The sequence below is a fragment of the Phocoena phocoena genome, chromosome 17 (genome assembly GCF_963924675.1).
Source record: "Phocoena phocoena chromosome 17, mPhoPho1.1, whole genome shotgun sequence".
NCBI lineage: Eukaryota > Metazoa > Chordata > Mammalia > Artiodactyla > Phocoenidae > Phocoena > Phocoena phocoena.
The window spans coordinates 66,136,779-66,150,771 of NC_089235.1; the positions used below are offsets into that span (position 1 = coordinate 66,136,779).

At 48.6% G+C, this 13,993-nt stretch overlaps 1 protein-coding gene across 12 annotated transcripts in view; it reads right to left on the reverse strand.

The window, feature by feature from the left end:
• The window catches only part of MTSS1 (MTSS I-BAR domain containing 1), a 158,653-nt gene extending 147,512 nt beyond the window's left edge, over positions 1-11,141 (reverse strand). For 11 of the 12 annotated variants that reach the window (XM_065895065.1, XM_065895056.1, XM_065895062.1 and 8 more), the window contains exon 1: positions 11,039-11,110. In XM_065895065.1, coding sequence (XP_065751137.1) covers positions 11,039-11,110 — 72 coding nt within the window. Of the gene's footprint in view, positions 1-11,038 lie in introns of all 12 variants that reach the window. The other variant, XM_065895067.1, reaches the window with a different exon arrangement.
• Between the last annotated feature and the right edge of the window lie 2,852 nt (positions 11,142-13,993).

The window sequence follows — 13,993 nt, forward strand, 5'->3', positions numbered from 1 at the left end:
TACACGCACAGAAAGCACAAGTGAAAACCTAAGTGTTGGAAGAAACTTCTGGCAGGGCACAGGCCGCAAGAGCCTTCATCTAAAACATGTGTCCATAACCCACTTTGTAATCAAGTGGTTATGGGTGACTTTTATTTTTTACTTGCCTGAGGTTTTAGTTTTCCTTTCATTAACTTTCTATTACTTACATAATCTTGGAGAAGTAATCCCTCATGAAATGCTCTCAAAACATTTGCTAACGCTTTATGCTAAATGTAGAGGAAAGCTCTCTCCTTGGTGATTTAATTAGGGTGTCCCTAATTAAGGCCAGCACAACATCAAAGAGGCCAGGTTCCAGGGGATCCTTGCTTCAGGTCTACTCCCGGTTGCAAGACAATGCCCCTCCCCCAGCAGCAGCTCAGAGCCTCCCAGTGCCCGGACGCCAAGGGCCTGGCCATCAGCTAGCTACTCCTGGCCCTGCTCCCCGCTACTTGCTTCCTATTGGGGTGCTTCATCCAATTATCCAGGCCCCAGATCACATCCTGCTGGAGAGCTGGCTTTGAAGGTTCAGTAAACAATCACTTCAAAACAAAGAGGGACCATTAAACCAAACTCAAAGACTTCCTTAATGGCCTCCTCCTCAGCTGCCGGAGCTGCCGGCCGAGCTGGGGCAAGCCGGGCCTCAGAAGCGAAACTGAGGTCTCCCTGTGAACTAATCTCAAAGCCTTTCCAGACTCCTACTGCACACAGCCCCCTTTCCTGAGGTGCAATCGTGTGGGTTGCAGAGCCATTACTGGGGCGACCCTGACAGAGGGGGTTTCTCCAGCAAAACAAACATGTGTCATGTGGTTGTCACCTCGGACAACTGTGTCAGACCCTTGGGAACCACACCCCGCCTGCCCCCCACATACTTTGCTGACGAATCAGCGGCCCCCGGCTGAGTCCACCGCCCAACAACTTCATGTCGTTGGCGGGTCCAACTCCTCTTGAAATAAAGGGAGGCCTCCTGGGCCTCCTGAAGCAGCTCAGAGGACAGCCTAGATTTTTCTTGCTTTTTCTGGTTCCTCCTGAGCCCTAAAGCTATAGGTAGAATAATCTTCAAAGTAATTGATAACATACACCCATTATGGAATCTGAAAAGGAAATCCTAAAATGCTGTGAGAGACAGCTCAGCACTGTGGATTAAGGGTACAGACTCCGGAGCCAGACTACCTGGGCTCAACTCCCAGTTGTACCTCTTGATAGTTGTAAGATGGGGGCAAATGGCTTAACCGTTCTGCACCTCAGTTTCCCCATCTGCAAAATGGGAATTATAGCAGTAATTCCCTCACTGTTAGATGGACTAGTATTGAATAACTACCTCATTGGGTTGTTAGGATTAAGAGTCTTTGTGAAGCACTAGAATAGTGCCTGGTTGTACCATAAAAATGCTTGTTAAGTAAGTAAAATAAAACTCAGGTCTCAGCTTGGGGGTCACCTGTATCAAAAGCCTCCCCCTGATTCTGTCTTCCTACTCCAAATGAGAATCAGAGGCCTTCCCCAGGCCCCCCTCAAACTCTTGTGCTGACATCTATCATGGCACAGATCACACAGATTTCTAGTTACTTGTCTCTTCCTCCTGTAGACTAAACAATTTTCGGGCAAGGTCATAGATGTATCTCTACCCCCCAGCAGTGCCTGGCCCAGAGCAGTCATCATATTTGTTGAGTATGTATACTGTGTTCTCTCAAATTATTTACACGCTGAAAGCTGAAAAGTGTTTCACTCTTGTCTATTGCATTCTCAAAGCGAAGATATAGGTTTCTTATATTTTCTGAAACATCTGAGTGTCGCTGTCAGCAGGGTACTCTGCTGGAAATTACTAGGTTGGCTCCGATAGATACATAAGAGAGTTTTATTCAGCATTCATTTTGTGCTAAGCCCTTTACATATATTTTCTCTTTTAATCCTCTACAACTTTAATAGAAGAGTATTACTCTACCCATTTTACAGGTAAGAAAATTAAGTGTCAAGGAACAAGAGTAACTTGCCCAGAGTAATAGAGCTAGGAAGTGGCAGAGCCAGGCTTCAAAGCCCAAGGGCAACCACTTAAGGTAGAATGTAGTAAGTACTAGGTAGAATCAACATGAACTTGGAAAAATGCCCAAGGGCCTCTGACCTGGTAGGCAGATGAGGGTCCAGAAATGAGGTAACTTTCTGGTGAGGCCTTGAAGGATGAGAAAGATTTCGATAATGCCGAAAACGGCACAGAAGCTCTTCCAAGCGGGACAAACAGCAAGAAAGAGGAGCACAGGATGTGTTCAAAGAAGCCAGGGAATCCAGGCGGGGAGACACTGGGCACAGAGCAGGTCACTCTGCTGGGCCAAGTCACAGGTGGTCCCCAAGGCCTGGCTAAGACAGGTGGGCCATATTCAGCAAGTAGGCAGGTAGGAAGAACCCAAATATGGCCAAGTCTTGGGAAGGGACAGAAGCCAGTACGAAGCTGCTGCTAAAAGGCAGACTAGAGGCAAATGAGGCACTTCTCTGGTAGTCACTCTGGAAAAAGAAGGGGCGACTCAAACAAGGTGAACAGAAAAAGATGGCCCTTATGAAGCAACTCAGTCTCCCCTTACACTGGTGTAAACATCTCTAAACGGTTTTTTTCTTTTACGCATTAAATTAAAGGCCCTGAGGACCTCTGCCAGGTACACAGCCCTTCCCTGCCTTTATATACAGACAGAGGGTTTGCAAACAGAGAAATGGCAATAGGCCCTGCTGAGCCAGATGAGGTTATAATGAACTCAGGAGTGATTTACTCAGCAAGAAAAAAAAAACTAAACTTCTCCATTTCCTGCAACTTCACTGCAAGCTCTAAATACAGCTCAGTAAAGGGTGGGGTCATGTTTGCCCTAAGAAGTGGTGGAGATAATTACTGATTTCAAAACTTCAGAATACTTCATTCCCAAATCTGCAAGACAGAAAACAGCAGCAGCTAACATCTGAGTGCATGTACGCCAGGCACTGTGTGAAACCCTTTACAAGTACGATCTCATTTCAGAATCCCCCCCAACAACCCTATAAGATGGGTACTTTATGAGACCCATTTTACAGAAAAGGAAAATGAGGCTCAGAGAGATGAAGAAATTTGCCCACAGGATTTAAGACCAGACCTCTCTGACTCCAAGGTCAGCAATAGCTCCAGAATTTCTACAGGAGGGGTTTAGGGGCAGTGATGTGGCCAGGAGGAAACAGAATGTGGGCAGGAAGCCGTGTTGCCAAGCAAGCACACTGTTTTTACTTAGGTGGTATGTTATAGATCTGCACTGTCCGATACGTAGCCACTAGTCACATATGACTGTTTAAACTTAAACAAATTACAAGTAAATAAAATTTAAAAATCAGCTCCTCGGTTGCACTAGCCACACGTCAAGTGCTCAAAAGTCACATGTGGCTACTGGCTAATATATCTGACAATTTCCATGACTGTAGAAAATCATGCTGGACAGGACTATTACAGATCAACGAAAAACAGCCAAGGATTCTAAAGATGCTTTTTCTGTTGTTATTTTCCAATGTGTTCACTTTAACGTTGTTTCACTATAAATTTATTCTTATTTTTAGTAACTGTAGTAAATACACATAAAATTTACCATCCTGAAGCCCAGTAGCATTAAGCATATTCTCATTGCTGTGTGACCACGTACAGATGCTTTCACTCAGACTTAGGCAAGATTGAGAAAACACGCTGAGGGTGCTTAAACTGCGTATAGCTGGGGGTGCTTTTAAAAATCCTAATGTCCAGGATGTACTCCAGAAGCACTGAATCAGGCCCTGTGAGGAATTAGGGTCCAGGCATCAGCGTCTTATGGCTCCCAGGGAATCCAATGCGCTCATCCCTGTGACCATGCCCATTCTACCAAAATGGGCACACCTGCCCAGAACTGCCTCTTCCTCCTCCAGCCAGAACCCCCTCCTCCGGGACCCTGGAGACCCCTGTCTGTGGGAGGTGGCAGGGAAGGGAGGCCCAGGCAAAACCTTCCGTCCACCAAACCCGTCATCCACCTCCAGGATTCGGGAGGCGGCTGGTGCTGACCAAGCTAATACTTTCACTACTGTCCAAATTCTTTGAGGGGAAGCAAATAAAAAGACACACAGCTCAAAAGGCACCCCACTGATTTTTTTTCCACCCACTTAAACTAGACAGGAAAAGAAAAACCACTTAGAAACTATGACCAAGGCATATATGCCAAGAAATCAGCACGGAAAGGAGGTTTTTTGGCAATTCCATCAACTTCCCCAAACACGATCTTGCAATGGTTCGACTGACTCAACCCAACTCGAGGGTGACCGGGAAATAATTAAATACGGAAAGCCCTTTTACAAGAGTGTTCCAGGGCTGGACATAATATGAGTTCAAGGCAAGGAGTTCTCTTTGAGGAGTAACTGAACTCCGGGTGAATTTGTTTAATTCATATAATTAAGGGGACCGATGGGCATAGTCGCCCAACCTTAGGGACCAATGGGCTCCCCAGACACATAAAGGCAGCCCTCTGGCCAGTCACGGAGAAGACTGCAGGTGCTTTGTATGGGGACAAGGACAGAAGCCAAGGATGGAGGTGACTTTCCTCTCTGCGCACCCAGGGGAAGGAGAGGAGAGGGGAAAGGCAGGTTGTCTGTCAGAGAAGATTGGTAAGTGGGAGAAGGAAGGAAGCCACAATACGTCGATACATCACAAATTAAACCATTTCCACAAAAGTGACAGCCAGATGGGAGCTGTGCACCACCCCCACCCCCAGAGTTCTCCCAGCATCTCAGCTCAGGCTCACACCTCCAGGCTGCAGGCACAGAGATGTGACCTTGATTCCTTCCTTGGGCCTCCTGCAAGACTCAGGCAAGTGAAATGCTGTGGAAATAAATCCACAGCCCCCTCTCTACCTTAGGCATGCTCTAAAGAGCTCCAGCTTTAAGGTCAAATAAACCAAGGTCTGAATGCCAGCCCACCTCACCACGGCATTAAACAAATTACCGACTCCAAGCCTCAGTGTTCTTATCTGTAAAGTGGGGATGATGGTGAGGATGACGGGAAATCCTGGCACCCAGTAGATTCTCACCGAGTCCCTTGCTGCCCCCTGTTCACTACATGCAATGATTACAGAGCACCTACCACAGACCAGGTGGCACCAAGAGCATCTTAAATTGGGAAGCGGCAGACGACACAGCCCCATGCCAAGGTCTTCCCTAGGCCAAGAGGTGGGAAACATTAATAATGGGTGGGCTGCTCTGGAATCTACGCCGGGTGGATTTTGGTTTTGCTTTTGGAGGGGGGCTGTATATGCATATGTGTATATGTGTGTTGCGTGCGCACACATGTGCGCGCGCACAACACACACTCAGATGCAACCTTCTGCATTCTCCAGCTCATTCGAGGGAGAATCTTGGCAGTCAAATACAATGGGCTTCCTCAATGCTCATCCAATTAATTTATTCCATTTGTCTCTCTGGTTTGCTACTTAATAAGGCCGAATCGGCAGTGCAATCTGCAATCTGAGTTAAACGGCTTCAGGCATCGGTCGGCTCCCTTTCAGGAGTCCCAAATGCGTATTGTCTGCTGTCCTAGGCAGCTGAATCTGTCCTTTGGCTTTTTTTTTTTTTGGTTCAGGGAGAGGTATTTCTTTGTTTTTGCAAAGGTGTGGGTTTTGCAAAGGTGTGGGTTTTGCAAAGGTGTGGGTTTTAGGGGAAAGTGTCCTGAAGGCAGTTCCAAGAAGTAATGGCAAACTCAAAATGATCTCATTTTTCCATATCCGATATAAACATCTAAATGGTCTTGCTACAGAAGGATCTGGCCAGCTCTTGACCGTCCCTAGGAAGATGGAAAAAGCCTAGATGAAAATTATAGATAAAGCACCTAATGGATCAACAGTTTCAACCTTTTCACCCTCCAAGCATTTTAACAACCTCAGGTGAGCTGGCCAAATGGGCAGGCGTTGTTTTCACTTCTTCCTTTTCCCTCCCCCAAGAGGCAAAAGAGTTCTGAGGCCAAGAGGTCAGCAGCAGAGTGTGGGTGGGACATACTTGTGCTAAAAACTTGTTCACTGTTTCTCTGAAATTCAAATTTAACCAGGAATCCTGTATCTTTACTTGCTGATATCAAGCTCGGTGCTTGCAATGTCACTGATGCTCAATCAATACTGTAGGATTATGAGTTCACGTTACTCTCATAAAGAACTAGGTGATAGCTGAACCGGGCAAAATTCAAACTCAGCCTACCTTCCATGCAAACCGTGACTGCGAATGACCTTCTCTCTCCATCTGGGGCATTACCAACTAGGATCTCAGAACGTAAACGTTCACAGCATCAAACAACAATTTGGTTAAATATGACGTACGAGGGATTTTCCCCACAGAGACACTCAAGCCAAGACCAAAAAAAATGACTTCTTCCCAAACCTCGACGACAAGATTTGCACCTAAAAGCCCCCAAAGATTGATCTACAGAGAATAGGCCCTAAACCTCTCAACAGGCACCATTCTGGGCAGTTCCCTGCCACTGGTTTTATGACATCTTCACTTCTCCTTCTTCTCCCACAGGCCTAAACTGAGGAAGCTGTAAAAGCCTGGACAAACACAGCCATTTGCTAAGAGAAAAGGCAACATGGGGCCCATCTGTACTTTACAAGGGCTTTGCTTGTCTACCTTTGTGTGTCACCGTTTACAGAGCAGCCTGCCTCCCTCAGAGCACCTGGCCACTGGCGGAGGCCTTGGCTGGGTTTTCGCTATCTTCCTAGAGAAAACACTTTTTTTTTTGAAAACTCAAAAGGAAGGCCTGCAGGGGCTGACGGATGTCCCTCCCCAGGCTGGACTACCAGCCCTTCCTTCATGACTGCCATATTGAATTGAACTGGACAAGCAACTCTCCAAGGGGAGCCCTTGTGGATCGCTAGTTCCTCACAGTCCAGCAAAAGGCCTTCCACACAGCAGGCCCTCAATAAACACCGAGGAAGTGAACCTCTTGTCTGACAGACACCCCAGAGCCAAAGCAAAACAGTAGAGGTGAAAAACAACCCTGAAATCATTATCCAGTGCTGGATCCACTGCCCACATTCTTGATCTTGTGATAAGTAAGGAAAAATATCATGACATGTCTTTGAACCACAAAAGATTTCCATGGAATTCAAGAAGTCCCTTAAGCAGGTCTAATTTTAGGTAGAACTTAGGAGAGAGGATACTGGTGGCAAACAGAGGTGGGGGGCAGTGGAGGAAAACTGAACAAGGCCCCTATTCTGCTCGGCACAGGTGCTGGTAACAGGACACCCCTGCCTCAAGTGAGACGTGGGGTGGAGAATTCAAGGTGTGCTTGGGTATTTTTTTCACCCCCCAGTCACATTATACAACCCCGAACACACTCTCCAACCCAGTACAAAGTTCTCCCTGCATCAGGCCCAATGCAGCTCCTGACATGCTGATTCTTGAGCAACAAGGCTGAGGAAAATATTTGATTTTAGCGTCCAACTATTTTTTTTAAAACTAAGTTAGTTATTAAAAGAAGACAGACATCTACAGGCTGAGCTGCCCTCAAGTTTGGCCAGGGTCTCCTGGTCTTAAAAGTTCTCCAAACATCACTGAATTCTACATGCTGGTTCAATTACTTAACTAAAAAAATTTAAAAATACAAATATCAAATCAGCATGTCGTACACCCGAAACTAATGTTATATATTCATTACAGCTCAAGTTTTAAAAAAGAAAAAGTAATGGCACAAATCTGCTGTTTGAAGCATTAGCCTGTCTTTCCCGGGACTTGGAGAGAAATTCCAAAAAGATTCCAGGATCTCCTTAACACAGTCAACAGTGTTTAAACATCAAAAGTCAGTCATCTGGCCTTCCACAGTCACTTCCAAGCTACTGTCCCCTAAACAAACTGGCGATGGGCCCTTGCCTCCAGCCACATGAATCCCTAGTCTCCCCTTCCCTTTGGGACCAGCTCACTCCAGACAACCTGATTTATGCGGACAGCGGAAGGGCAGCCAGTAAGCGATTTTGCACACCACCATTCATTAGCGACCACCAGAGTAGGATGGAAGAAAGGAAAAAACTACAGGGTTTTCCCTCATCAAGGAATCAATAAGTTATTTAACAGCTGTTGCAGGATCCCAATGGAAGAAAAGTGAGGGTTTCTTCACTGCACCCGACCCCCTGTAAAGGATAAAACACACACCCTGACAGCCCAGGACTTAGCCAGATGAAAGATCGTTAGAAGAATGCACAAAGAATCCTCTCCAGCTTTTCCATGTCTTGAGGTTCTTTGGTTTGGGAAGATGGATGGTGCCAGGCCTTGAAATTACTCCATTTTTTGTTGTTTTCTTTTTTTTTTTTTCTCCAAAGAGGAAATTGACTCCCTTCCTGTGCTGCTGTACATTTTGGAGAATCAAATGCTACTTTAAAAAAAAAAAGTTTTCCTTACCCTTCCCCCCGCCCCCCCCCCCCCCCCCCCCGACTCCAATAACACTTCTGAGCAAATAACCTGAAAATGTTCTCAAGATGGCATTCCAAATGGGTTTCCAACATTTACATGTGTCCTTCATAGCAAACAGAAAGGGAACCAAAGGCGTCATAAACCTATCATGGGAGTTCAAGGAAGTGAAAAGGAGGATAAGCAGGTCCTTAGAAAGACAGCCCATTTCAGATATTAAAAATTGACTTTTGTTGCTGGTAACTCCATGCACAAGCATACTATACACTGCTTATCCTAAACGCCCAAATTTTTAAATTCCCTTTTAAAATGTCACTGCCATCTACTCCATGAAGAAGCCTTTTAAAAAGAAAACTCCACGAAAACACTGTCTTAGGCATAAACAATCTTGGAAATTAGACACCGCCCCTCTCTTTTTCCTTCTTATCTCTCTATTCCCCAAAAGTCTGAAATTCTGCAGACCCCAAAGCATGTTTTCATCTTCCACTCCACTTCGCTTTTAAAATCTCTGACTGCCAAAACAAAATAAACCTTTAAAATAAATGTCTTCCCAACAGGATGTTGAACAAACCCAACTCAATTCAAAGGGAAAGAACTCATGAACCACAAACTATAGATCCAGCACTAAAAGGGCATTAAATAAGTATTTTTAACTGGAATCTTGGGGAGGGAGAAGCATGCCACCTTAGCACCCACAAATCCCCCAGGCAGAAAGTGCTGCAGGACAGTCCCAGGATGGCAGGTAGAAAGCATTAGGGCCTACCTTCAAGTGAGTTACTTTCTGAAGGGCTTTGGGTTCAAACCTGTAAATTGGAAGAACTGAGCCTAGATTCTGGATTAAGGAACAAAGAGCGAGGAAAAAACTCCAGATGTGAACACTCTGGGACTGCAGTGGGTCGATGGGTTAGGTCACTGGGTTCTTGTTACTACAGAGGGACTGGAAACATCCATTTCTCCCCTCCAAAAAAACACAAGCAGCTCTCCCAACCCATCTCGAATTCTTCCCCTGGTGATCAGAATACACGTGTGCCTCAAACCAAATCCTGTTTGATTATAAGGCCTATAGAATTTCAGTTAACAAGAAAGACCCCAGAGTCTACAGAGGGAACACCGAGCTTTGTCTCAAAAGAGCACTTCAATTATTCAATGTGGATTGGGGGCAAAGGAATGAAAGGGCTGTCTTTGAACAGGGAATAATCCATCTAATTCCAAGGGGTTGGATTAGAGGCATTCCTAGGCAAGCAGGGTCCCGCTGAAGATAAGGCTACACAGATGTCAATTTCTGACAAAAGGCACAGGCTCTGGATAGGGATTTCAAAATGGACAAGACCAGGACGGAGGCACCTGGGAAAAAGTTCACCCCGGGTGAGGTGGCAGCTGGTTCTAAGAGGGGGAAACAGGCCATGACAGCTGAGCATTCCTTCCCAAAGTCCATCTCCGAGGCCGAACCCTCTCCAAATCTTACACTTCAACAGACAAAAGCTCCCGCAGGCGCCGAGGCAGCGGCTGAAGAGGGGCTGTCCACACCCACCCGCTGCACAGCTTTCCAAACCTGCCCACTCGTTTTGGAAGCCGAGCTTTCAATTAAACACCACCTCCCCGGATCTGTTGAGGCAAACTGGGGCTGGGCTACAGCCAAAGAGAAGCTCCCTAAATACACATGAAAAAAAATCCCCCCACCGCCCCCAATTCCCACCTCCAGCCAGCTCGCTCGTATACATTTCCTTTGGATTAGTAACACAGGGCCCTGGTCTATCTCTGTGCACAGAAAATCCACATCCAAGGATCAGGTTATCCCCAGTCCCACCCTTCGCAGGAAAATGCCAGGGTGTTGTTCCCCGCCCCCATCACACACACGCGCGCCCGCGCGCGGTCGGACACACACACTGAGTCTCCACAATCCTTCCAAGAGAAAACCTGGAGTCTGTTTGTGCTGGGTGTCTAGGTGATACAGTTGTTTAAGGTGCCCCAGTCTGGACCTCAGGCTGGGAGCCTCAGCCAGGGGAAGTGGGGTCCCCGCAAAACTGCTCTGGGAACAACTTCTCCGAGCCCCGGGGGAGGGCCGAGGGGAGGCACGCACTCCTTCGCCAGCTTTGGAAGAGCCTAATTAATACCTAATTTGCTCAGATCTCCCCCAGGTGGACCTGAAAGCCAACAAGGGAGAGGGAGGTCCCTCCCAGTCTCTCGAGTCGGGGGGCTCCTTCCCACGGCTGGGAAGAGCCCCTGCCCTGTACCCCAGGGAATCAGATGTCCGCCCAGGCATCCAGACTCCGCGGGTCGCGGACACTCCGTCCAGCGACAGACAATGGAAAACTTGGAGCCGGGGCCCTGGGCCCCCAGGGAAACGAGACGGTGCAGTCCCCTGGGACAATGAGCGGGGAGAGGTCAGGAGGCATCATATACCCCCAGAAAAGCCGCCCGCCCGGTGACCCAGCAGAGCCCGGAGCGGCGCCCCGGTGAGCAGGTGACACCCGGGCCGGAGCGCTGCCGCAGGTGGCCGGAGGCCACGGCGCAGGCAAGGGCCGGGCGGCTGGCCCAGGGCGGAGGCGAAGCCCCGTGGCGAGGTCAGTGCGCGGCGGCCGCCGCCGCAGCCGCGCCCCCAGCGTCCTACCTTCATGTCGCTGATGATGGTCTGGAAGAGGCCTCCGAGCGCGCTGCATTCCTTCTCAATCACAGCCTCCATTTTCCCGGCGTCGTCAGGGACAGGACACACACTCGGGGCTGCCTGGACTATGAGCGGGGCCGAGGATCGCTCACCCCGGGAGGAATTTCAGCCTCAGAGCGACCCACCGCCGACTCGCAGCCTCTTCTCCACAGAGGACGAATGCCCGAGAATCGACTGTTCTCTGCCCAAAATAAGAATAATAATTTAAAAAGCCAAACCGCTCTGTAGGGCGCCTACATGCAGCGCTCAGCTCCTGGCCTTAAAAATGCCCGGAGAAGACTGACAATCAGGCCACCACTGGTGCCGACGACAGAAACGGCAAAGCCCATCTTGAAGCAGCGAAAACCACCCGCTGACCAAGGGCCAGCGCCATTTAAAAATGCAAGATTTTCTAATTTAATAAATGTTTTTGAAATTAAACAAACAAAAAAACCGCCCAACAGCAGAGCGGGTCTGCTCGCGGAGCCCGGATCTGTTGCTCGCAGCCGCGGCCGCCGCCTCCTTTTCAGTCCTGCGCGACCGGCCCCGGCGCTCGCTCCTGCTCGGCTCCCGGGGACGTTCGCGGGGGCGCACGCGCGCTCGCGGCCGTGCGTCCGCCGCGGAGGCACGGGGAGGGCGCGCGCCCGGGGGCGTGAGGCCGCCGCACGCGGGCGGGGCAGGGAGCGCGTGCCCGCGAGGCGCGTGGGGCGCCGGCTGCAGAGAGGAGCAGGCAGGCGCGCGGGCGGTGCGGGGAGGATCCAACCCCCGCGCGAGCCTCCTCCGCGAGCACCACCCCCATCCCTTGGCCGCGGGTCGCAGAGCCGAGAGGGCGTGTCAGCACGCCGGCTAGGCGAGCGCCCACCCCACAATGGCTGCGAGCGCCCATCGCGGAGGGTGCAGCCGCCGACCCCCGGGACTTGCACGGTGGCACGCTTAGCGCAGTACCTCGCAACTAGGGAGCAGTCGGTAGGGCGGGAAAACTACCGCTGCCGCCGCTACTACTGCAGGCTTCTAAGAGGCCGCTTCTCTGATATCAGGACTGCAGCGCCGAGTCACGATTGCAAACAGCCAAATACGTAATTAAGGAGAGTTCGGCGACGTATCCCGCAGCGGCATCCGAGTTCAATAAAGTTGCAGGATGCTGGGAAAGTCGATTGATTTTGCCCTTGCGAAATAAATGGCATTAGAGCTTCCGTGTACTGTTCGTCAGTTTATGGAGATGGCTGACTGCCCGTGACTTGGACGGTTGTTTTTCAGGCGCGCTGAGGGCATCGGGTGGTGGTGTCACTACAGAGAGCCCTGTTGGGAGGTTTAACCTGAAAATAGCACAAATGGGCCCAGGTTGATTTTAAGGCTGGTGGTTTGTTTTCCCAGCTCCACCGCCTAACTGCACAGCCGGGTGTCATTTAGATCAACATCAAATAGGCAAGGAGGAGGGGAATCAAATGAGCAGCTTTTTTAAAGACCTTAAAACGTAAGCCCCCAACTCTGGGCTGTTCCCTTGACCAGGTTCTGTGCTAGTGTCTCCTTATTCTGATGAGACTCAGAAGAGTGAGACCCAGTTCTCAAGAATTTTCCAGCCACTGGCTGCCTGGAACTAACCCAAATCCACCAGATAAAGTACAACAAGCTGGTCCTGGTTTTGCTTCTTGCTGCTAGACCACAAGAAGTGCTAATCTTCTCCCAAAGCTCATTGCGCTTATGTCCCAGACCCATCTTGAAACAACTTCCCAAACACAGGGTGCAGACGACTTAGCTTCACAGCATGTGGTTTTAGAACAAAAGAAAAAGCTTAGGTATTTAGGTGTCTGCAACCCAATAAATCCCTGGTACACTGCTACCACCCCCAAATCCAATGCAATCTAGAGCTGTTAAAACAAGTACAGACCAAGGAGGTACAGTGTACACTGTGATGCTGGCTTACTTTGTATGACCCTTTAAAAAGGACATTGAAAAACCAGCACCTGTTTGGGGACAAGCTGACCCTTTGAAGCACAAAGCAGGACAAAGGGAAATAGCTGGGGGTAGTAACAAAAGAAACCAAGTGCAAAGGCTGTATAGACTCGTATCAGCCTCCGCAATAGGAAAAGGTCTGGCTTTGAAAACTGCATAAACCAAAGAGATGCATGGAGGTAAACATCACAGTTGTGGAAGATTATGTTCCCCTGGGCCACTCTGCCCCACCCTTAACCACAACCCACCTCTCCATCCCTCTTCTCCAAATCATGAAGAGTGTTACTTCTGGAATTAACTGTTCTCTTGGGCAACCCTGCTGCTCATCTGGATGCATAGCCTCATCTTCACCTTGCCAGTAACAGTGCTTGACACATAGTTTGCTCTTAATCATGATCATTATTATGATTTTAATACTCTCGGTACGATAGTGATCAGGATCACTGCTTGTAGAGCCAAATGGCCTGGGTTCAAACCCCAGTTTAAAACCCACTAACGGTATGGCCCATACTAAGTGGGCCTCAGTTTCTTCATCTGTAAATGGGGATAAAGATAGCATCTACCTCATAGGGCTGTTGTGAGTTTTCCCTGCACTAATATATATAAAGCACTTATACCAGTTCCTGGCCTATAGTAAAAAGCACTCAGTAAATCTCATCAACAGAAAAAGATTCATTGCAGCACCATTCACAATAGCCAAGATGTGGGAACAACCTACATATCCATGGCAGAGGAATGGATAAAGAAACTGTGGTCTATACATACAATGACGTATTAGCCTTAAAAAAGAAGGAAATCCTGTGGTATAGAACAACATGGATGAATCTTGAGGACATTATGCTAAGTGAAATGAGCCAGGCACAGGACAGATACTGCACGATTCCACTTATATGAAGTATTTAAAATAGTCAAGCTCACAGAATCAGAGAGAGTAGAATGGTGGTCGCCAGGAGCTGGGGGTGAGGGGAT